The sequence below is a fragment of the Mandrillus leucophaeus genome, unplaced genomic scaffold (assembly GCF_000951045.1).
Source record: "Mandrillus leucophaeus isolate KB7577 unplaced genomic scaffold, Mleu.le_1.0 Scaffold535, whole genome shotgun sequence".
NCBI lineage: Eukaryota > Metazoa > Chordata > Mammalia > Primates > Cercopithecidae > Mandrillus > Mandrillus leucophaeus.
In genome coordinates, this window is record NW_012105753.1 from 1,491,405 (window position 1) to 1,515,813 (window position 24,409).

Sequence of the window (24,409 nt, forward strand, 5' to 3'; positions counted from 1 at the left end):
ATCTAGCCCTTAACTATCACTCCAGTATCATCTCATACCACTCTTCTCCCTCACTCATGATGCTTCATTCCCAGTGGTCTTTTTATTCACAGAACATAACAAACTCTTTTTCACCTCAGGTACTCTGTACTTGCTGTACCCTTTGCTGATAACATGCTTCACAACAGGCTTTTTTACTTGACTGGTTCCTGCTTAACAATTAGGTTTTAGCCAAGTTGACAATTAAAACTTAAAACAATTAAGTTTTAGCCAAGGTATCTCCTCAGAGAGGATTCTCCTGACCTATGAGAAGTAGTCAATTGGCCCCCAGTTACTCTCTCTCCTATAATCTTGTATATTTTCTAACTGTGACCTGTGATTTTCTTACATATATGTTTACTTATTATTGTCTATCTCTCTCACTAGAATGGTAAGCAAAGAGCAGAGACCTTATATGTCTTTGTACTTCTATGTCCCTAACACCCACCAGACACAGTTCCAATATTAATACTATTCCAATATTTGCTGAATAAATTATTTCTAGTACTTTTTATAAACACAAAACGTTAACTTTTTTTAACAATCAAAACACATTTTCAAGTTTAGTTCCATCTTGCTTTCTTAATTTACTTCTTTTTGTCTTCACATCAGATTTAATAAAATAATTACAAGTCAGGAATCAGAATACCTGCATGTTTATGGAGTAAAACCAATAATAGTCAAATAACTTACTACCTTTAAGTGTAAAAATGTGTTTATTCACAACCATTTGTAAATTACCATTTGTTACCATTCCTTCAAAAAATTCTTTATGAACAAAAAGCCAAGAAAAATTACAATAGTAGCTTATGCCAAACCAAAAATATACATCTGATGTATACAAACTTTAAAAAGCATTAACACAGGCAATGTGAATATAGATTACCTTAAAAATATTTCCAAGACACAGCTACAACTTAAATTAAGACAGATATAAATAATGGCATTACCTAATGTATTATATTTACATATTTAAAGTATCATATTAATTTCTATGACATAAAAAAGGAGATAAAACTACAGATGTCATTGCTTAGCAGTTCAAATATTGAAAGGGCCACATGATTTTTTTTTAAGTACAGCAAGAACTTCAGGTTACTATTTATATCTGGACCTTCCTATATTTATAAGAACATGCACTGTCATTGTTGCAAGAGGAAAAAAATTTAAAAACATTAAGGAAAAACCAAAAAACAGTTTATTACTAAAATCATACCAAATCCTCAGCAAAATCAAGGAAAGCAATTATGGAGTGTTTTCTATTCCTGGCCTTTTAAATTGACACATACATTTTAGAGAAAAGAATAGTTGATTGTCTATAACAAAATGCAGTTATAGATATTGATATGCTTAGTTCTATCCCATTAAAGCACCTTGTACTACAAGGTAAATGAAAGCTTAATAAAATCAATGGAGCCTTTCATACCAGAAAGGATTTTATTTGAAATACCCGTATTACCTTTTTAGATCTTCCTTTCTTAAATCATGCAGAGAATATGTTCTGTGTAAAATCTAAGATCATTCATTGGAAATATAGAATTTTTAAAAAATAATGGCACCTAAAAACTTAATACTATATATCAATTAAAGTCAATATAGTGGCATGTAAAATGAAGTGGAAAAAACTAAATATATATATATATATATCTTCTTAAGTATTATTTTTTATTATTACCAACTTGAAATGTCCAAACTCTGAAGGGTTATTTTTATATTATCTTTTGTTCAGATTGAATCAACATTATCATACTAGGACATGTAAATAAGGACATGTAATGCTGATACTTCTGCATTTCTTAGAGTCATCTACTCAAATCAACTGTACTGATTATTAGATAATAAAATCCAAAGAAGTCATAGAAATAATGCTGGAAAAGGGAACACTATTCTAAATCTGAATCTGACGATCCCTCCTCATGCTTCCTTCACATCTGCTGAGAATTAACAAAAAAAGTCTTAATGTTTTCATAGTTAAAGACAATGAATAGGCTTCATAAATCATTCAAAGTAAAATTAATTAAAAAAATGGAGAGTGGAAATCTACCATAGTAAACAGAAATGCTATAAAGAAAAGACTTAAAGTAAATTTAATTGGTAACATGACAGGACCATTAAATTGGTCTTGAAAAGCAGAAGGCAGATGATGAAATTGCACTTAATTCTGTATCAATTCAGATCCTATCATCCCTACTCCTTTCTAATAAAATAAGCATTTACAACATGGTTTCTTACACATCTCCCTTACAAAAAGGCTCAGCACAATCACTTATACATTCTAGTTGGTTTTTAACATTTGGTCATAACTGATAAACAAGGTCACACAATTTACCCTATCGAGTCTGTTGATCTGTGTCAGAATGCCTTATGCCAGAATCAGACAGTTCTAATACAGGATTTACAAATCCAGAATACTCGGAATTTCCATTATCATCCATTTCGGCACTAACAAAATCATTCTCCCACTCCAGCCCATTGGAATCATCAGAGGCTGATGTAGGATTACTTCCAGTCTTCTTGTTGCTATACTTAAGTGCTGCCCGTAGAATGTCTTCCTCTGTTTTGGAACGTTCTCTCACTGGAAGCATTCTATTCATTCCTATGATTTGAACAGAGTTTTTAGAAATCTCAGAACAGATAATAAAGCTATATTTAAAAACTTCCAAGTTTAGCAATATAGTTTTTATTTAACTATCAGACTTGATGTGTGAATTAAAGACCCAGTCCCATGGAGGTCTTCTTAAGGGAAATTGTTGGGGTCTAACCCTGAAGTATGCCTCAGATAAAAATAAATATTAACAGTCACCAAAGGGCAGTTTTGATGTATCATTTATTATCTGATAGGATGAAATTCCTGAAGAGTCATAAATAAAACAGAATGGATGGAGGACTTCAATTGCTATTAGTCTTATATGGCCAAGTTAGTATGTCTGCCAAAGTCCTTTCCTACCCACATAATTTCATTTCCCAGAGAATGACAGTCACTCTAATGATAACATGTACTTTTCCAGCATTTACTAGGTTCCAGTTAATGTTATATACATGTCACAGATATTAACTGATTTAATCCCCAACAACTCTATGGAGTACAGTACTATCATTATTCTCATTCTATAGTTCAGCTAACCGGGACAGAAAGGCTAAGTGATTTGGGTAATGTCACACAGCTAAAAAGTGGTGAAGCAAGAATTTTAATCCATTCAGTCTGGCTCCAAAGTCTGTGGTCTTATGCTCTTCCGACTCTACCAAACAGAGGAGAGACGTTTCTATGGGAAACTGTTCTAGATCTAATTCGAAACAAAATGAAATTGGTAAAGTGAAGTGTCAATAATCTTGAAAGAAAAAAAGAACGGCATTTTACTGGCAGAAGGAAGGGAGAGAGGACAGAAAAGAAGTTTGAATCTGTAAGTACAGAATCAACGTTGGTAATTGAATTAAAATCTAGGATTCGCAAAGAGATTGTGATATTCCTAGACACATTTAATGATTTTCTTTTTTGACCTTAAAGATCAGATCCCACCATAAAAGAACATTTAAATCTGTATCACCGTTGTCTGTCACTCCTGAAAAATCACCAGGACTCAACCAAGTAACACAAGTTATTTCTATAGATATGATAAAAATATGAGCTAGATACTAATATAATTTTGTAGATTTGTATCTGGTGAATTTGTTTCTGTGGATTTATTTCTAAGAGAAGTTATATTTAACTTCCGGCTTTAGAATGTCCACAAGGGGGTAGTAATCATTCATACGGAGTAATGTCATGGGCTTGGATTACAAAACCTTAAAGAAATTAACATTTGTTTTCTAAATCTAAAGGAACATTAAAAATTAAGGAATTTTCTAAACATTTTTATCAACAGTGATAATCACCAATAACAGTCTAAAAAGTGTTTATATGATTTTTCAAGGGCTTGAATTTATTTCCATTTAAATAAAGACCAAGGTAGATTTATATAAATCAACACAGATTACGTTAAATTTTTCAGGTAAAATTGTGAATTATAAAATACCTTCTTCATCTTCCCACTCTAGATCTAAGGATGTGCTGTCGTCATTTCCACTAGTTGATTTAGTTTTGGTCATTAAATCACAACTGCTTTCTGTATTTGGTGTCAAAACTGTAGCATCTGATGAGAGTCCTAGAGTATACATAAAATACAACTGAATACTCTCATCTACTCTTCTACCACAACAGCCATTTTATTTTGTAACAATTATCTCTCTCTAAATATTATTATTATTACTTTTAGCTTCATAAGAAATAATTCTGGAAATCATTTTATTGGTAAGTTTCTGTTAGGAACAGTATAAAGAAACTTTTGTCTCTTTTTTTTCTGCCATCTAAGCATAGCAAACATGCAAATTTAAGTGATTATAAACTTTTCAAATATGGTGAACTCTAGATAATATTTTTAACAGTCAATTACAAAGGGGCACAAAAAAACGATGAACAAGAAAGATAAAACAAAAAGCAACCTATATTTTCAAAAAGACCCACTACTATACTATGCTTCCACTATTGGGAAGCATATGAGTTTTTGCTTTTGAAACTTGAGGAAATATTTTAATCTTATAAGTCAATTTGTAATAAGTAAAAAGTACACTTTTCTATTACTTCCTCCCATCTTTCCTTTCTTTTTTTTTGGAAAGGAAAGGGTTAGGATCACGGTAGAAATGGAAAAAGGAGTGCTTGACTCCTTATATGGATCTACAGAAACAGTCTGAGATTTTTCTTTGCTCCAACTTCTTTTTAAAAAGAAAAGATGAGGTTGTATCATTAATGACTACCTAGGAAACTGACCTATCTGGGACTTACAAATTTAAGAACAGAAAGTTATTCTACAGAAACACAGCCAGAATCTCTACTTATCTGTTTACTGTGGCATAAAAAAAAGTACAGAAAATACTTTAAAAAACTTACTACTACTTCGAAAAACTTCATACTGTGACTTTATATTTCTCAAACAAGATTCAAAGTCATCTTCTGGTCCTGAACTGTAATAAAAGTGAAATAATTTTTTAATATATTCATGGTAGATGCAATATAACAAATATTTAAGCTAATGATGGCATTTTGGCTTGAAGACCTATGTCATACAAATTCATAACTGCTACACAATTAGAATAACCTAATGAAAAGAGTTCTTAATTTTCTTAATACTAGCATGAAACTGAAAATAAGAAGATTTTGGTTAATCTTGAAATCCAATCTCCAAAGCTTAGCCATAAGTCTAACTTTACAATAATGAAGCATGAACAAAATTCTTTGAACGAGTAGTGATACTTGTGGAAATGTGACGCTGAAATCTCTCTTCCAAAAAATGACCACACATAAACTTTATTGTAAGAAAGAGAGGGACTAAAGAAGACACAAACAACTAAGGTATAAATAAATAACTCACCCAAAGACATTCAGCTATGGTATTACATCTATATGGGAAATGAGACCACTCTTAAAAATGCAATAAAGTCAGTTTAAATGAATAATAATCATGTTTCAACTTAAATGCTCTCAGTATTCTTCCAAGGCAATGTCTTTTAGATGGAATAATTTTTAGGGAACACATAAACATGAATACGTATATACACATCTCGAGGTGAACAATGCTCTACGTGGCAATAAAATGTTCTACCACAAAGGGAAGGAGGCATATGTTTCATTATTTACCTTTGATATTCTCCATTGTTGGAAGGATGATATTGCTGCACAATTCTCTGCCTTTCTTGCTTTGGAAACATAATGTAATAAAAAAAATCACTCTGTTGTAAAATTATGTATTTTAAAACCACTCATGCAATACCAAAAAGTATTTTTTTCTAGTTTCTAAAAAAAAAAAAAGTTATTCTGTTGACATATTTTTCCTTATTTTAACAGATATGTATTGATATTCTTAACATTCTTAGTATACCCAAGAACTTTCAACCTACTGGAAAAATGAGGAGCAGAAAAGGAATAGTTAAAACAATACATGAAGTTCTATTCTGGGTGAAATAAGTAGCAATAAAACAACAGATTTATAAGATCTGGCTGAGTTGACTCAGAAATAATAAAAGCAATTGACTAAGATTTAGAAGAAATGTCAGAGTTGTCGCTCTGATAGCTATTAGCTATGTATCCCTGGCATGGCCTCTACCTACTGTTCCTTCATCTATAAAATATAGATAGCTATATTACTGCTCTAGCAAGCTCAGGGTTACCATGAAAATCAAATGATTGGTGGGTGTCTGTGTATGTCTGTGTGTCAGTATATACTGTATAGACTGTAATGTGTTCCTATATCAAATATTTAAACCAGGGTAGGAAAAACTCAGAGAACCCTGGAAATCACCCATATGGATGCTGTATATGGAATGCTTTGTCTTTAAAAGGGAAGCAGTAGATCATCTATTACAGTAAAAAGAGTGTCTATATGATAACCAGAAAAATACTTTTCTTAGTAGAAGGTAAAAGTTAAAAACTTGTTCATTATTTAGAACTGACTTAAAAAGCAAAGATATTCCTTCATATAATCTGCTAAAACAGCAGAGAGAGAAAAAAAAAATGAAGGGAAGGAGAGGGGAAGGACACAGTTCACACAGAAATCATGTAACAATAGGATACACATGATATTTCAGTTTCTCTAAGTTTTACAATGTGCCATGATCTTTATACTACTTCAATTAACACTACAGAGGTGAATCCAAACAGGCAAAATATGGAGGAAGATATTAAGGATACCGGCTAAGCACTGTTGTGCTTGAACTTTGGCTCTGGCCCTTATTAACTGTAGGATCTCAAGCAAGTTACAAAACATTATCCTACTCTCAGTTTTCTCATTTGTAAAACAGGGATTAAAAATACTATCTCGTAAGACTGTTGTGAGGATTAAATAAGGTAAAACATTGCTCCTCCTAACAGTTAGGGTTCCATAAATGTTACTTATAGTTGCCAGACATTATGGTAATGCAGCATGGTAAGATACGGTAAATCTGCTGCCTTCCCTGATAATATACCAAATATTTCTCAAGACCCAAACTCCCAATCTCCCAAGGACACAAGAATAAAGATGAGAAGCAAATAATAACCTTATGGGGCAAAACAGCACAGTTTATCCAGTTCCAGGGAATAAAATAAATTCTGGTAATTTAAGAAACTGTTAAAAAAAAAAAAAAAACCCTCACAAAACAAAATGCTTTGCCAATTATATTTAAAGGCTAGTTTGGCAACACTTTCCCTCTAAGAGTATATTTAATTTTTCCAAAAGAATACTGAGTTTTATAGCACTAAAATTCATCTTTAGGATAAACAGGAATCAGCATTTGCTAATCTAAAGCTAAACAGCACTGAGTATCAAGCATGTAATCTGATATTATTTCTAGCTGTTAAAGACTGACTAATTTGCCTTGAAAATTCTTAAGAATATATGAGTAAATACATTCATTTTTAAACAAGAAGTCCTTGAGAATAGGAAAAAAAAAGTCCCAACTAAGATTTGTTAGAGCAAATAAGGAGAAAAGCAACCCTAATATATGCTGGGGTCTTTTCCCCTCACCTCCAAGAGCTTTCGCTGCTTTGCTGCCCTGGCTGCTTCACGCTGTGCAGCGTATAAAGCTTCTTCTTCTAGTCTTAACTTCTCTTCTTGTAAGGCTAACTGTACATGAACAAAACAATAAGGATTAACAAAAATCAGAACCTGTCTAACTGCTCTAAAAATAAAATGCTTCTATTTATAAAACAAAAAATAAATTATTAAAAAATAATTGATCTCTACAAAGCATAACAGAATTGAAATGTTTGCAATTGTTTGTTTAAATTTCTTCTTTTACAAAATAACCCAAAGGATATAAAACACATTACAGGATTCTTTAGAAATTGAGTCATGAAGCAGTAGCATCTACTCTGCATAAAGTATTTCTTTAGAATATGCAGTGATCTTCATTTTAAACAATCATTCCAACACCTATCACCCTCACTAGTTTGACAGTTTTGGCCCTCATAAATCCAGTACCTTTAAGATCAATTACATCACTGTTGACCAAAGTGAACTCAGCTTTCACAAAATTCATGTCTTGTCATCTAATTAACATCAATGCACATGTCTCCTTAATTTTATTACTATCAAACTATTAAAAAATTACTTTCAAATGTAAGTTCTTGCCATTCATAAGAGCACACAAACTGCTTTAGTAGTATCTATTGCATGTTAAAGTTAACTTGAAAATCAAATTTCAACACAAATTTTTTTCTTTAGACTATTAACAGCTACTGTACAGCTTACGTTAATGCTTTGGAAATCACTAATTGGTCCTAAACATACTTTTCTTTTTGAGACGGTGTTATTCTGTCACCCAGGCTGGAGTACCATGGCACCAACACTGCAGCCTTGACCTCCTGGGCTCAAGCCATTCTCCCACCTCAGCCTCCAGAGTAGCTGGGACTACAGGTGTGCACCACCACCCCAGGTGAATTTTTGTATTTCTTGCAGAGATGAGGCCTTGCCAAGTTGCTCAGGCTGGTTTTTAACTCCTAGACTCAAGTAATCTGCCCATCTTGGCCTCCAAAGTGCTGGCACTACAGGCGTGAGCCACCATACCCACTTTAAACAGACAAATATATGTATATGTGTGTATGTATGTGTGTGTGTATTAATTTTTTTTCTGAGACAGGGTCTTGCTCTGTCACCCAGGCTGGAGTGTAGTGGCTCCCCTTCGACCTCCCAAAGCCTTGAGGATCCTGGGCTCAAGCAATCTTCCCACTTCAGCCTCCTTAGTAGCTGGGATTACAGGTGCATGCTACCATGCCCGGCTAATTTTTGTACTTTTTTTTAGAGATGGATTTTCACCGTGCTGCCCAGGCTGGTCTCAAATTCCCGGCCTTAAGTGATCTGTCCACCTCAGTCTCCCAAAGTGCTGGAACTATGGCCACCATGTCCGGTCTTAAACAGAAAATTTTTAAATGTGCAGTGGAATGTGAATAATTCCATTTAGTTTAGTGGGTACAAAACAATAATTATAGGCCATTTCCATAAACACATTAAATAACTTTAACACTTATGATTATCAGTACTTAGTTCTCTGAGAATACATACCCACCAAGACAAAAAACTCTTCAAAAAACCACTTATTGTGAAACAGGGTAATTTTTTTTAAATTTGCTTTTTGTTGTTGTTTCCTTTTTGAGACAGGGTCTCACTCTGTTGCCCAGGCTGGAGTGCAATGGCATGATCTTGGCTCACTGCAGCCTTGACCTCTCTGGCTCAAGCAATCCTCCCACCTCAGCCTCCCAAGTAGCTGGGACCACAGGCGTGCACCCCCATACCAGGCTAATATTGTATTTTTTGTAGAGATGGGGCTTCGCCATGTTGCTCAGGCTGGTCTCCACTTCTTGGGCTCAAGCAATGCACCTGCCTCGGCCACTAAACGTGCTGGGATTACAGGTCTGAGCCTGCTCTAAAAGTTGGTTTTAAATACCAAGGTGCATATTCTTGCCAGAGTTCCTACTTTGTGAATTAAGAAGTTGTTTTTAAAAGAATGTACTATCTCCATTTTTTGGCAGCATATGATTTCTGATAAATTAAGCCAAACTCAAAAGAAATTATAATAGGCTGGAATGATTTTTTAACTTTTAAATCATATTCATCTGTATATATCTAAATATAGGTTCAATGACTCTACACAACATATTATCTAATGACAACTCTCTCCTTTATGATAACATGTACTTAAGCAATTTAAAAGACTATTTACCTCTTTTTGAATTTTCTTATCAAGATCTTTTTGTTTTTCGGCAATGGAATCATAATGCCTTTCTCTTAGGTCAACAATTTCTTCCTCAGTAAGAGGCCTAGAGAAAAAAAGGAGGAGGAGGAAAAGAAAAACCAAAAACTTCTGATGAGTCTGAGTCCAAATAAAACACTCAAAAAGCCAGTGAAATTCTCAAATTTTGCTGTTAAAAATGTTAAAGCAATTTGCTACAACTTCAATTGTTAAGAGTAAAAAGTATACATTCTAACATTTGCTATTATTCTAGTATATAAATTGGTAAGTTGATACAATATCAGAATAGTTTTTAAAGCATTACAGCCACCTTTTAAGAAATACGGATTTTATTTACCTTCATCTGGCTCTGCTTCAGCCATCTGACCTATGGGTATATACCCTAAACCCTATCCCAAAATGCTCATCATAAAATATAAACGTTGGTATACTATTACACCCTGATCTCAGCCCTCATACCATTCTGGAACTCTTCTTAATCCTCCTAAATCACTCTGGCTTCCCCAGGCCCTTCATCCTTCCCTTTTCTTCCAGTCTGTCTATCCCAATCATCTTCTGGCCTTGCTTTACTTACAACCAAGATGGACACCAAGGCAGATCTGAACTACTTTCTTACCAACATACTCACCTTCTTGCACTCCTATCATTATTCCATATTCACTCAGTTTACTCACATTCTGACCCTGGGTCATTTCCATGATCAGCCCTTTCTGTTTCAGGCTGCTAGAGAAAACTGACATCAATTTGGCACTCGGCCCTCAGCAGTAGTCCTTTTACATACATGTGGCAACTCCTTCACATATCCTATACTACCAAATTAAAAATCTTCACATACTCAAGTTCCTTATTCATACTTTTTTTCTCCTAAAAGGCAATTTCACTCCACTTTAAGAAATGAGGAGTATCAACCATGAATCACCCCAACTTTGTGACAACCCCCACTTACTTACATATATCCTTCCTATTCTCCTCACCATCCTCTAAAGAGGAATGTTCTTAACTTGTTCAGAATCACCTACTACATTTACATTCTTGATTCATTCACCATTGAGCCCATCTCTCCTGACCCACTCCAGAGAATTATCTGGGACCTTGTTCTATCAATTAGTACCTCTCTTTCACCTTTAACCTATTCCTTTTGTCTGTTTGCACCTCTCTTCCATGGGAAGGAAGGAAAGGAGGAAATGAGGGAGGGAGGGGGGAGGGAGGAACTAAGAAAAAAACCTCCATTTGACCTGTATCTATCTCAAGCTACTGCTCCCTCTTTCTTTCAGCCAAGTCCTGAAATTAAATGTATATCAATAGTCAGCACATCTAGCACTTACTATGTGCCTGGCTCTCTTCTAAATGTTTCACATATATTAACAAATTGTAATCTTCACAACAACCCTCCAAGGTAGCTATAAGGATTATACATATGAGGGAAGTGAGAGGAAGACAGATGAAGAGTATGGCTAAGTAAGTCCTATAGTATGTGGCAAAGCTAGAATCTGAACCCCAGGTAGTGTAGCTCTTGTTCTTAACTACAACTAGTGTTCTTCTCTTGCCTTCATGTCCTTACCTCCCATTCACTTGTCAACTCGCTGCAGTCTACCTCTGCTCCCATCACTCCAATAACTCTAGCAAAGGTAATCAATGGATTCTATGTTGCCAAATACAGTAGACAATTTTAAGTCCTTATCTTACTACCTCAGTTTCATGGGACAGTGTTAACCATTCCCATCTGTCTGTCTCCCCTCCCTTGGCTTCCCAAGCTCTCCTGATTCTTCTTTTTGCCTACTACTTCTTGGTCATCTTCAGAATCCTCTTCTAGTGTCCGCCTAGTCAATCCTCAGATCACTGCTCTCTCACCATGCTCCACCTCTCCCCAGACCCCCACCTCAGTTAGGTGATCTTGGTAACTATCATGGTTAACTAGCCATTTATAGGTATTATCTCCTACTTCCATCCCTCCAGCTCTAACTTCTGCTAGCCCTAGTTATATATTAGGGCTTTAAAATTTTTTCTTTGAAATATAACTGAAATAAAATGAAATACAGATTTGAAGTGTTCAGTTCATAAAGTTTTAATACTTGTATACACTCATGTAACTTCCACTGGAAGCAAGATATGTGACATTTCCATCACTTCACATACTTCTCTTGTGCCCCTTTACAATCAGTTCTCTCACTTTGCTTATGCAATTTCTTCTGTCTGGAATGTCCTCCTGCTCTGCCTGGATACTTAGCACTAACCAACCCTTCAACAATCAACACCAGGTGTTATCCCCTTAAAAATGTCTTCTTGGATTTATCTCTCCAGTCAAGAAGCTGTTTTGGACCAACAGCCTCTTCTCTACAGTTCTATAGAATGTTCTATAATCACTATTTAATTGCTTTCCCTACCTCATATTGAAATTAGTCATCTCAAGAATCTATCTCCCAGACCAGGATGTTCTTTCTTCTAATGGAGAGACTATGTCTGATTTTTAAAATCCCAGTGTCTAGCACGGTGCTTGGCACATGACAGTTGCTTAATAAATGTTTGCTAAACTAAAAAAAGTAAGGATTATATGTTCATAATGTAACACTGTATATGAAAATACTCTCTTGAAATTAAGAACGCTCTTTTGACTTAAAGATACTTAATACATGCAATTTTAATAAAATATTTAAAAGCTGCTTAAATAATTATAGTACAAGGTTTTAGTTACTATTAAAAGATGTGAAAAAATTTAGAAGAACAAGTTTTAGAATGCATAAAGAAGGAAAGGGGTAATAAAGTTAAAAAATTTAAAAGAAATGTACTTATCAATACTAATGGTTTTAAGAAAACTAAAAAACATATAACAGGTACAACAGGAAAGCATCTAGGCACTTACATTAAATTCTTTAATATTCAAAACAGTCCTTTTGAGATATATTTGTCTCAATCTTATAGAAAGAAAAAACTAAAAGTTCTGAAATGTAAACTGTTTAACGTCTCAAAGCAAGCAAATGATAAAGCATGACTTCTTAAGAGAGTTTTCTTACAGTTCGCATAGAAGTTTTTTTTTTTTTTTTTTTTTTTAAACAAAGCCTTACCTATGACTGCTTCCTGGGCTCTCCCCCTGTACAAAAATTAATTAAACAATTAAAATAAATTAGCTAAATTCTATTTAAAGTAATCAATACAATTTTTATTCAGTCTAAATACTTTCAACTTGTCCATTTTCATCAGAGTAAATACATTTCACTATTAAATATATTTCACTATTAAACATACTTGAAACAAAAAGTTTTAAAAGTTTGCTACTTCTCCATAGCAAAATTTAGTTTACTATCTAGCTTAAGTACATAAAATCATTTGCTGGACATTTCTTAATTTTTTTAAACAAATATTTGTTACATACCAAATGAACTGGAGTCAGGATAGTATTAGACAACATATTCTCTATGTTCTCATTTATATTAACAGTTGATCCTCATTTTTTTGCAGTTTCTGTATTTGCAAATTTGCCTACTTGGAAAATTTACTTGTAACCACAAAATCAATACTCTTTGAGCTTTCTAGGTTATTCAAGGACAGGCATGGAGCAGTAAAAATTTTGAGTTGCTCAGCAATGCACATTCCCAGATGAAGTAGAACAGGGCAACAGACACTCTGCTTTCTTGTTTCAGCTCTCAGGCTATAAACAAGTATCTTTTTTACAGTCTATTTAGTGCCACATTGTTTGCATTTTTGTGCTTTTTGGCTGGTGATTTCTGTCTAAAATGGCCTCCAAGTGTAGAATACTAAGTATTCCAGTGTTCCTAAAGGCCAAGAAAGCTATGATGTGCATTATGGGGAAAATATGTGCGTTAGGTAAGCTTCATACAAGCATGAATTTGTGCTACTGGCTGCGAGTTTAAAGTTAATGAATCAATAATATATGTTTAATACGGTATCTTACACAGAAACATACATCGAATGAGGCTATATACTGATTGGTTGATGAACACATTGTGATCAGAGGCTTGCAGGAACCTAACCCTGTATTTCCCCTGCAGTAATGCTTCAGCATTCACTAATTTAGCATTTACAGCAACTTAATCAAACATAATTACAATAATGAGAATCAACTTTTTGTTTTCTTTCACAAGGTTATGAAATTATCTGTAGTTTTTTCCTCCAAAGCAAAGTATAACTATTTTCAGGATTTTTTCAGGTTTATGCCTACTTCTTACACATTTAAACTATTCATATCTGAAAGTTAAAATATAATAGCAGGAATAAAAATCCAAACGGTCCACATTAGTTTAGAAAGTAGCACTACAAAACAGGATGACATTCAACTAAACCAAACACAAAATATGAAGTAAATGAGAGAGGAGAAGAGGGGTTAGCAAAAACAAAAGTAAACAAAAAAATCCTCAGCCAACCAAACAAAAAGCATCTTGGGAAAATACACGGAATCACTAGTTCTCTTGAAAAGTGTTATGATGCTGGGATGAATTCTAATGGAGGCTGAAAGAACGCTTACTTTTAACACTTGTCAGATGCTTTAAAAATATCATGTCCAGTGTTTGCTTAAACTTTTAAAGAGAAGGACATGAAAACAAAAGCGACCTTTGCAAAGGAAAAGAAGTTAGTTCTATGAAATGGAATGATATTTTACTGGGAGAACAAACGGCTAAAATAGTTTCCAAAATGTGTCCTATCAGATGAAAAATATGTATTATTATTTTAAAAAAGGATTTTTACCCACATTAATTTGAGAATAGCTGAGTTGAACAAGTTTAAGTAATTCAGTTTAACAATAGTTTATCTCAGAACCTTTTACATGCTAACTTACATTCTAAGACTAGTATTCTATACATACTCGAGAAAGGCTGGACTAAATAATACATTTTTAAAGGAAAAGATTAACACATTTTCTTCTTTCCCTAGAAAACAAAAATGACAAAGTGTCAACTTGCAGTGTTCTTCTAGACTAACCAATTTTCAAGATGTAGAAAGTAGACCCAGGGAGGTTAAGTAATTTGCAGAAACGTACACAATTAATTTAGTGAAGTTGCAAATTAGCATACAAACTAAAGTTCTAACTATACCAATGCATAAGAAATGCTTCTTAGCCTTTTGACTAAGATCAAATGTTGAAATATACACCACATTTTGCTGATTATAAAATGCACTCCCTTCATATTTTTAACACTTCTGTATTTGAGAAGCATCTTAAAACTTGTTGAGTTTTATGAGATGAAATGTAGAAAATTAACATAAAGAATAACTGATAAAAGAGATGATGGCTAAAGTCAGAAACTGTAGAATAAATATGTATAAAATCTGACATCAGAATCTATGAAAACTATAAAGAATGGGCCTACTCCAAAGTTGGGTGAAGTGGTACACACCGATGGTCCCAGCTACTCAGCTGAAGCAGGAGGACTGCTCAAGCCCAGGAGTTTTAGTCCAGTCTGGGCAACATACCGAGATCTTGTCTCTTAAAAAGAAAACAACAGCAACAACAAGAAAACAATGGGTCTACTTTGGATTGTGAAGTATTTTACCTATCTATTCAAGAGGTTAGAAATATTAGAAGTAAACTTTCTGAAGTTCCTCGGGTTTCTGTATAATGCTTTAAACCTATGTGTGTGTATAGTGTATCTTAGTATTTGGAATTATTTTCTAATATAAATTAGTAAAACAAGGAAATAATAAAGAACTAAAAAGTAAAAATAAAAACTAGAAAATAAAAATTCTAAAACAAAAATAAAAATTGTAAACACAATTGTTAGAACTAATGAGATGATCAATCAGAAAAATACAAGTTTTGTACTATTATGGAAATACTTACTTCATCACTTTCTACTAGATTCTCAAACTGAAAGGACAAAAAAGTAAGTGTTAGGAGGAATATTTGTCTTACGTATACATCTCACAAGAAATTATGTTACTTTTTTCACTTAAAAATAATATATCTTTATATTTGTAAGATATTTAATTCAAATGCCTCTTTAATACATCATTTCATTTGATATATTCAACAGTCCTACAAAATGGCCAAGGCAAGCATATACTATTTTAATTTATGACTTTCTATGAATGAAAATCAAACAGGAGAATTAAGCAATTTTCTACATAAATCAGAACTAAAAGTTTCATCTGAAACGAGTATTTCATACAAGTATTTTCAGTCCATGCTACCAGAATATTCCACTTCACTTGACTTCAGAACAAATGTCATAAGAAGGAAAATTATTTAAGGAATGGGGACTAAAAGATACCCAAATAAGAATTTCCCAACATGTTTATATTTATTCATTTATTCATTCATATAGTTATTTACTGAAAATCTACTAAATGGTAGTTACTATCCCCAAATACAATGTCTTTCTAGAGATAGGAATGTAAACAGTTTGATCATAATGTGATTAATACTATTGTGTCAGTGACCTAATGAAAGTCATTACTATTATATCACTAAAATGTCTGCATTTTAAATATAAATAACTTGATAAGTAACCACCTGAAAGAAAAGGTGTTTTATTGTTAATACTGTTTGGTTTAAAGATTGAGAGGAAACAATGAATTCAAAAGGTTTAGAAAATTAAGGAATCTCTCTAAAAAGAGAATAAAACTGTTAAAGTTATTATCCTTATCTTATTTTTATATTGGTTTGTGATTTTTAAATATCTTATTCCTGCCTTACACGTTTCCTTATTAATACAGAAGGTCATGAAGTACAGTGTTCAAGCTTTGGAGCCAGGCAGTGTGGACTAGAATTTAGGTTTTGCCACTTACAGGTTGTGTAATATGGCCCAATTTCTCCACCTGTCTAAGTCTCATTTTTCATCCATGAAACAGGGTGACCACCACCTGTTTACAACAGAGTTGTGATGACATTCTTAATTTGTACGGTAGAGTGGCTAGTTTATACAATAGGTAAGGAATAAATGCTAGTTTCCATTATTATATTTTACATTCAAAGAAAAAGTGACTCGGTGATTCTGCTGTGGAGTTACTGAAACTCAACTTCCTGCTTTGTTTCTGGACTTTCCCTGCTAGGGCAGGCCAACCACCTCTCATTATACCCACTGCCCTAGTGAGCCACTATTACTGACAGAAGAGTACCTTCTCCCTGACTTATGTAGGGTGGGGGGAAAGCTATTAGAAAAACAGAACCATAATCCTCTGCAAACTTCTTCCTATTCATTCCTTCCCCACTGCTCCAACTCTTTCAATCTTCACTAACATGAATACTATTGAAATATAAACAGTTCATTCTAAATTTGGGTCCAGATCTTTCCCTCTTTACAACCAAAAGCCCCTTCTGCCTTTCTGCAGGCACTTTTAATCCAATCAAATTAACGACTACTTACCTCTATTGTTAAGTGCTCACCTCTTGAGCATGTTCTAAAATACTTGGACCTGGGAAGGAAAACAGAATAACTTTTAAAAACACAATTAACTCTATGATTGAATTAATATAGTAGCATAAAAGCATTTATTTCCTCAAGAGCAACTTTCAAATCTCTAACATATAGTTATATTTATAAAAAAAGAACAACAAAATTTATCTAAGAATATAAAAAGTCCAGATTTTTAAACTTCATTATAGCTTTGTTTAGTCAACTAATATTTCTTTCTATTGGTACTAATATTTACTGTAATAATTAACTTACTGTATTTACTACATTGAGTAGAATACATTTGAACATGTATCTCATTATTTTACTACATCAAGTACCTTGTCAAAAATACTGATGTGTTAAATAATATATAAAAATATGTTCTCAGTTTTGTTAAAAATACACAAAACATTAACTATCTAAAACATTAACTAAAAGGATATATGTCAATATGCTAAAAGTAGTTATCTTTGGTGGTGGAATCATGTATCTTTATTCAAGACTTTGTTATCTTCCCATGCCCTCACAAATACAAGAGAGAAACAATGCATATACATGTCAATCAAATAATCCATTACATTATTTTTTTCCAACTAGGGCCAGATATTGACTTTAATCATTCTTTTCTGCCCCTATTAAACTTATATGTAGTCAAATAGGAATCTTCTTTATTATATGTTCTCCAAACATACGTCTACATTCTAAATACTACAGCATCCAAGCTGGCATCCCAGGACAGGGCCACTCACAGTCCTTTGTAAGTGGAAGTGCCCAGAGATTGAGACTTTCAGTCAATGTGGCTCCTGTTACAGCTGCCAAAACTGATGGAGAACTCCATCCCCGTACAATGGGGATCCAAATGTACTAAGTGTTCCCAACGCATCAGGATTCATGGACAGAAAGCACACTTTTAAGAAACAGGAAGAATCCTGGGGTTAGGACAGGTCAGAATTCGTTTGCTTTTCTTTCTTTTTTGGAGACAGGATCTTACTCTGTCGCCCAGGCTGGAGTGCAGTGGCGCAATCCTAAGTCATCACAGCTTTGCACTCCTTGGCTCAAGTGATCCTCCTGCCTCAGCCTCCCCAGTAGCTAGTAAAACAGGCATGCACCCCCATGCTTGGCTTCACTTATTTTTGTAGAGACGAAGTCTCAATATGTTACCCAGCCTGGTCTCAAACTCTTGGGCTCAAGTAATTCTGGGACTCCCAAAGTGCAGAATTCTTTGTATTATGTGTATGTGTGTGGATGAAGGTTTAGTGAAAGAGAATGTCATATCATGACTGAAGGAAAAAAAGTAGCAATGAAACTATAGGAACTATTGTTCCTGCTATAATCTTTATCTGCTGATAGATGCAAATCTGTCTCATTGCCCACTAAGATCATTGGTAAAAAGCAAAGAATTTGGTATTACAAATCCACAGATGTCATGGAGTATATCCAACATAAATGCAGTACCCTTAATCCTCTATCTAGTGCCTCCACTCTTAATCTCTTCTTTATTTCTCAAACAAATACAGAAATGAGTTGAACCTTCAGTAGTAGCACTGGGTTCTGGCATTAGGATTCCTGCTTACAGTGCTATATGCTTCTCTCCCTGCAACCATCACTATCTTCCGTGAATGAAGAATCTGTCTCTGATTAATCTGTTTCCTCCTCCAGGTTTACTGAGTGGTACAGTTGAATAATTAGAAATAAAGCTCAGCAATACTATCAATTAAAATAAAGCTTTATCAAAATAAAGCTCAGTAATACTATCAGTATGACTTCATTGCTGTGGCAAAGCCCAAAGCTAAGTAGAATACTGTCGAAACCAAGGTAACTGTTATACATTTATATTAGATGGCAGAACACCATGTTCTAGTCTAATTATACATAGATAATACAAACTAACTTTAGTAGTAGGCAACAGTGTTATCTGTTGTAAATGTCTCCCTTTTCTATCCCCTCTATCCACAGCCAGCTATAGTGAGGACACTCATGTTCTCACATGACTCTGAATTCCTGAGTATCTGACTAAGCTAGAATCAGTCAATCCCTCACACCTCATTTGACTGGTTCAGGGTTACACAGAAACTGAGCAGGGAGAGACAATATCCTTCTGAGAGCTCTAGAGAGTTGCTGGGGATTATGCTTTCTGACAACATGCAATGAGAGGAATGAACTAAACTGAAAGAGTGCTCTGACAGCATCAAAATCATCCCTAAGAACCAGATGCATCCCACCCTGCTCATGGTTTTTGGTTATTAGTTGAGAAACCTAACATCCCTATTATAAATGCTACTCTTTGCCTAAGATAGTTTTAACTGGGCTTCCGTCCCCACAAAATCCTGATTAATAAACATGAATATAAGTGATATGACAAGGGAGCAAATTAAGAATAGCAATAAATAAAATGAGAAAAGCAAAATATATTTGGGAAAAAATTCAAACTTTCCTTTTAAAATGGATCAGATTGAGACTTTGCTCACAAAATGCGTATCTTGACTCCTACCACAATAAAAGCTAAGATTATACTGATAAAGTAAGTATTCAATTTGGCAAACTCTGGGGTAACATTTTTATCAGGGGAGCTTTATCCTGTAACTTATCTGAAAATACCAAGAAACATAATATGTGTATATTTCATGAATTAAGAGTTACTTATTCAAGTATGCTTGAATTATGTTTATTTGTTCAAACATTATTGATGACTGAATAGGACCCTCAGACATGTGATGCATTAAATTCAGTCACTGACATTTTGCCAACTTCCAGTCATATAAAACCATAACTTTTCACATACTTTTCTATATTCTATGTAATATATACTTTAAAAATAATTAGAAAATCAACTTTCTAATGGTCTGAAGGGACCATTTCAGATTTCAGAGAGCTATTAAGAAATGAAAAATGAAAACTCAAATCTTTCCTATTATTGGATGCTTAAAAGCCTAGCAAATTTGGAATATGCCTTTTACAATGTTTCCTATAATAAACTATCCTGACATTTTCTGTTCTTTCCTTCAGTTTTGTTCTCGATGAGGCTCTTGGCAATCAATCCTTCACTACTTGCTCCTAGGTAATGATGAGAATATAAGTGAAGGGTAAGCGGAAGAACTGGGGAAATGAATGGAAGTACTCAACTATTAAACCTTAAGTCAAGTTTTATATTTTTATTTCACAAATATTTATCAAGTGCTTCTCAAGTGCCTGGCACTGTTCTAGGTGCTGGCAATACAACTGTCAATAAACGGATAAAGGCCCTGCCACCTTGGAGCTAACAATTTGGGAATTAATGACAATAAACACATAGATAAATGCATCAGATGATAGTAATTGCCATGAAAGAAAAGTACCTCATGCTGTTTTCCATAAAGTTTGTACTAATTCACATCCCCACCAACAGTGGCTAAGTGTTCGCTTTTCCCCACATCCTCGCCAACATCTATTGCTTTCTAACTTTTCAATAATGGCCATTCTGACTGGCGCAAGATGGTATCTCACTATGCAATATATACAGGTAAAAAATCTGCAGTTGTACCCCATAAATCTATAAAAATTACATGTATCTTTTTTGAGACAGAGTCTCACTCTTACCCAGGCTGGAGTACAGTGGCTGGATCTCGGCTCACTGTAACCTCCACCTCCCGGGTTCAAGCGATTCTCCTGCCTAAGCCTCCCAAATAGCCGGGATTATAGGCATAAGATGGTATCTTACTATGCAATATATATAGGTAAGAAATCTGCAGTTGTACCCCCTAAATCTATAAAAATTACATGTATCTTTTTTGAGACAGAGTCTCACTCTTACCCAGGCTGGAGTACAGTGGCTGGATCTCGGCTCACTGTAACCTCCACCTCCCGGGTTCAAGCGATTCTCCTGCCTCAGCCTCCCAAGTAGCTGGGATTATAGGCGCCCACCACCACACCCGGCTAATTTTTGTAATTTTAGTACAGACGGAGTTTCACTTTGGCCAGGCTGATCTCAAACTCCTGACCTCAGGTGATCCACCCCCCTCGGCCTCCCAAAGTGTTGGGATTACAGGCGTGAGCCACTGCACCAAGCCTATACTTTTTTTTTTTTTTTTTTAATTTTAAGAAAAGTACCTTAGAGTAAGTGAGGATAGTGATTGGAGGAGGGAGGTTATTTTATTTGATTTTATTTTTTGAGATGGAGTTTCGTTCTTGTTGCCCAGGCTGGAATGCAATGGCATGATCTTGACTCACCATAACCTCCGCCCGCCGGGTTCAAGCGATTCTCCTGCATCAGCCTCTGGAGTAGCTAGGATTATAGGCATACGCCACCACGCCCAGCTAATTTTTTGTATTTTTAGTAGAGACAGGGTTTCTCCATGTTGGTCAGGCTGGTCTCGAACTCCCGACCTCAGGTGATCTGCCTGCCTCAGCCTCCCAAAGTGCTGGGATTACAGGCGTGAGCCACTGCGCCCGACCAGGAGGTTATTTTATGTCGGGTGGTCAAGGCAGACCTCTCGGTTAAAGCAAAAGTAGAACAAAGGTCCCAAGGAAATGAGGAAGCCAGCTAGACGGATATTTGGAGGAAAAGAATTCTAAACAGAGGAAAAGCAAATGCAAACGCTCTGAGGCAAAACTCTACTTGGCACAATCTAAGAAAGTGAGAGGGTCAGAATGGCTGGAATGAAGAAGGAAGGGAGACAAGGTCTGAGAGATAGCCAGGGTCAGATCACAGGCCTTTATAGACCATGGGAGGAGTTTTAGATTTTAATATTAATTAGGTAAGAACTCACAGAAGAGATTTTTGGTTTTAGCATTCACTCTGTTTTTTAAAACTTTTATCATGAACCTTTTCAAATATGCACAAAAGCAGAGAGAAGAGATTCATAAGCCCCCCTGCACCCATTACCCCACTTAAAAAGTTACTACTTCCTGATCATGTTTCATTTATACTATACTCCTTTTTGTTTTATTTTTTTGTTGGTATTTTACAGCAAATCTCGGACATGTTATATTACTCTTACCTCAACTGGCATCTCTAATTAAGTATTAAGAACTGGTATTGTTTTTTTTTTTTTTTAGAAAAGCTAACATACCAACAAAATTTAAAGTAAATCTTTACTATTATCTAACGTCCAGTCCAGTCTATATCTCTATTTCCCCGATTATCTTTTTACACATGATTTGTTCAGATTAGAATCAAACAAAAGCCACACAGTATGTTTGCTTGTTAGGCCTCTTGCACCTCTTTTAGTCCATATCAGCCCCTTCTCAGCACCAGTGTCTGTTTTCATGCCATTGATTTGTTAGATAAATTGTGTCACTTGTCCTACAAAATTTCTCACTTTCTGGATTTACCTGATATTTTTCTTCTTTAACTTTTTCTTCTATCCCCTGTATTTCCTGCAAATTAGTAATTTGATTTAAAAGCCTGATTATACTGAGCTTAATTTTTTTAGGCAAGAATGCTTCACTTATGGTACTTGCTATTGAATCAAACCATAAGGAACTTTATTTTTGCCTGCCTCACTTTTACTGATGATCTGTAAGTTAGGATATTTATGTCAGCCTAATCTATCCATCATAATGTTTCACATCAAGCTTTTACCAAATGGTTTTTAGCATCCACTGATAATCAGTACTCAGTTCCATTATTTCACTAGAGAGTACAAAAATAATGATTTTTAAATTCTATCATTTCTTAAGAATGTATTAGCTATAAGAACGTCACTGGAAGATCCTTAAAAGACAAGTTGACATATGTTTTAAGAGACCAATTAGAAAGCTATTATAATAGTACAGCGAAGAAATGATGGTGGCTTGAATCACAGTAACAATAGTGGGAGTAATGAGAAGTAATTCTGAAGACAGGGCTGACAGAATTTGCTAATGTATCAGATATAAGGATGTGTGTAAAAAGGAAAAATCAAGACTATCTCCTAACTCTGAGGCCTGAACAATTAGGATGGATTTGTTATTTACCAAGATGAGGAAGCCTGGGAAAGAAGCACATGTGTGTTTTTAGATGCCTTGAGCTTGACATTCATATAAAGTTAAGAGTCTGGGTGAGACTCCTCTATTCAAATTCAAAACCTACAACGTCAACATAAACATCAGTCCAAAACCCCCTTAAAAGTATTCCTATATTTAACCCTGGAGCTACTTCTCAATCTCAGATCAGTAAAAGTACTTTTCTTTTCTTCTTTTCTTCACACCCAGGAAATTTATCTTGCTTGCTTTTGCTGTCCCAATAAGGTTGTCTGTAGACAAAGATGCAATGTCAGCAATTTTCCCCCTCCCATACATACACTTCATGTTACTACCAATACATACATAGGCCTACTGTTTCTAGGGATTTTACTTCTAAGCAATATGGAGAAATGGAAGTATAGTCTCTTCCTTGGGGACAGAGGAAGAGTGAGTTATCTCCCAGTAAGTTGGAAACAAAGAAAACAGAAATTAAAGCTATAAACAATACATCTTGGATCAGTTACCTTCACATGTTAACTTAGGAAACAGAAGGGCTCCTGTAAGATTTAAAAGAAAGAGAAGGAAGCTAATCATATTTGTAAAAAGATGTGCAAAATATAAGAAACAGAAGAATACAAAATAGAGAAAGAAACGTTGGTAAAACTCAGCCAAACTCTGTAGAAAAGTCCCCTGGTTCAAGGAACTGGGCTATCTAGTCCCAGTGGATGGTAGTCTTCCAAGGTGATGGGTTATTTGAACTGCATAATTAACTTTCTTTGTTCTGAATCTACACTCACTAAGCACCTCCCACCCTGTTATTCTATGCTTATAGTAAAATAATGTCTTTACCTAAAGACACAAGTACTATATAGTTCCTTGACAGTTACATTTCTCATTTTAAATTACTAAATTTACCTTGGTTTTCTCACCTGACCCAAAAGGTTGAAGGTGAGAGCCTGGGACACGATGAAATCACCAATGTGGTGGCCCAAACAAAACTATTATGTATTTTTTGTTTGTTTGTTTTGAGACAGTCTCACTCTTGCCCAGGCTGTAGTGCAGTGGTGTGATCTCAGTTCACTGCAACCTCTGCCTCTTGGGTTCAAGTGATTCTCCTGCCTCAGCCTCCCAAGTAGCTGGGACTACAGGTGTGCACCACCATGCCCGGCTGCTTTTTGTATTTTTTTTTTTTTGAGACGGAGTCTTGCTCTGTCTCCCAGGCTGGAGTGCACAGGCACGATCTCCAGTCACTGCAAGCTCCGCCTCCTGGGTTCACGCCATTCTCCTGCCTTGGTCTCCCAAGTAGCTGGGACTACAGGTGCCCACCACCATGCCCAGCTGATTTTTTTTTATTTTCAGTA

The 24,409-nt window shown here is 34.9% G+C and overlaps 1 protein-coding gene across 2 annotated transcripts in view; it reads right to left on the reverse strand.

Moving 5' to 3' along the window:
* Nucleotides 1-711: 711 nt before the first annotated feature.
* Nucleotides 712-24,409, reverse strand: part of AP1AR (adaptor-related protein complex 1 associated regulatory protein) — a 38,955-nt gene continuing 15,257 nt past the window's right edge. Inside the window, exons 2-10 of one of the 2 annotated variants that reach the window (XM_011997283.1) lie at nucleotides 17,097-17,145; nucleotides 15,572-15,598; nucleotides 12,840-12,865; nucleotides 9,748-9,844; nucleotides 7,554-7,652; nucleotides 5,690-5,748; nucleotides 4,943-5,016; nucleotides 4,032-4,160; nucleotides 712-2,614 (exon numbers count right to left, since the gene is read on the reverse strand). In XM_011997283.1, the coding sequence (XP_011852673.1) occupies nucleotides 2,349-2,614; nucleotides 4,032-4,160; nucleotides 4,943-5,016; nucleotides 5,690-5,748; nucleotides 7,554-7,652; nucleotides 9,748-9,844; nucleotides 12,840-12,865; nucleotides 15,572-15,598; nucleotides 17,097-17,145 (826 nt within the window). In that variant the 3' untranslated portion in view covers nucleotides 712-2,348. The remainder of the gene's footprint in view (nucleotides 2,615-4,031; nucleotides 4,161-4,942; nucleotides 5,017-5,689; nucleotides 5,749-7,553; nucleotides 7,653-9,747; nucleotides 9,845-12,839; nucleotides 12,866-15,571; nucleotides 15,599-17,096; nucleotides 17,146-24,409) is intronic. The other variant, XM_011997284.1, reaches the window with a different exon arrangement.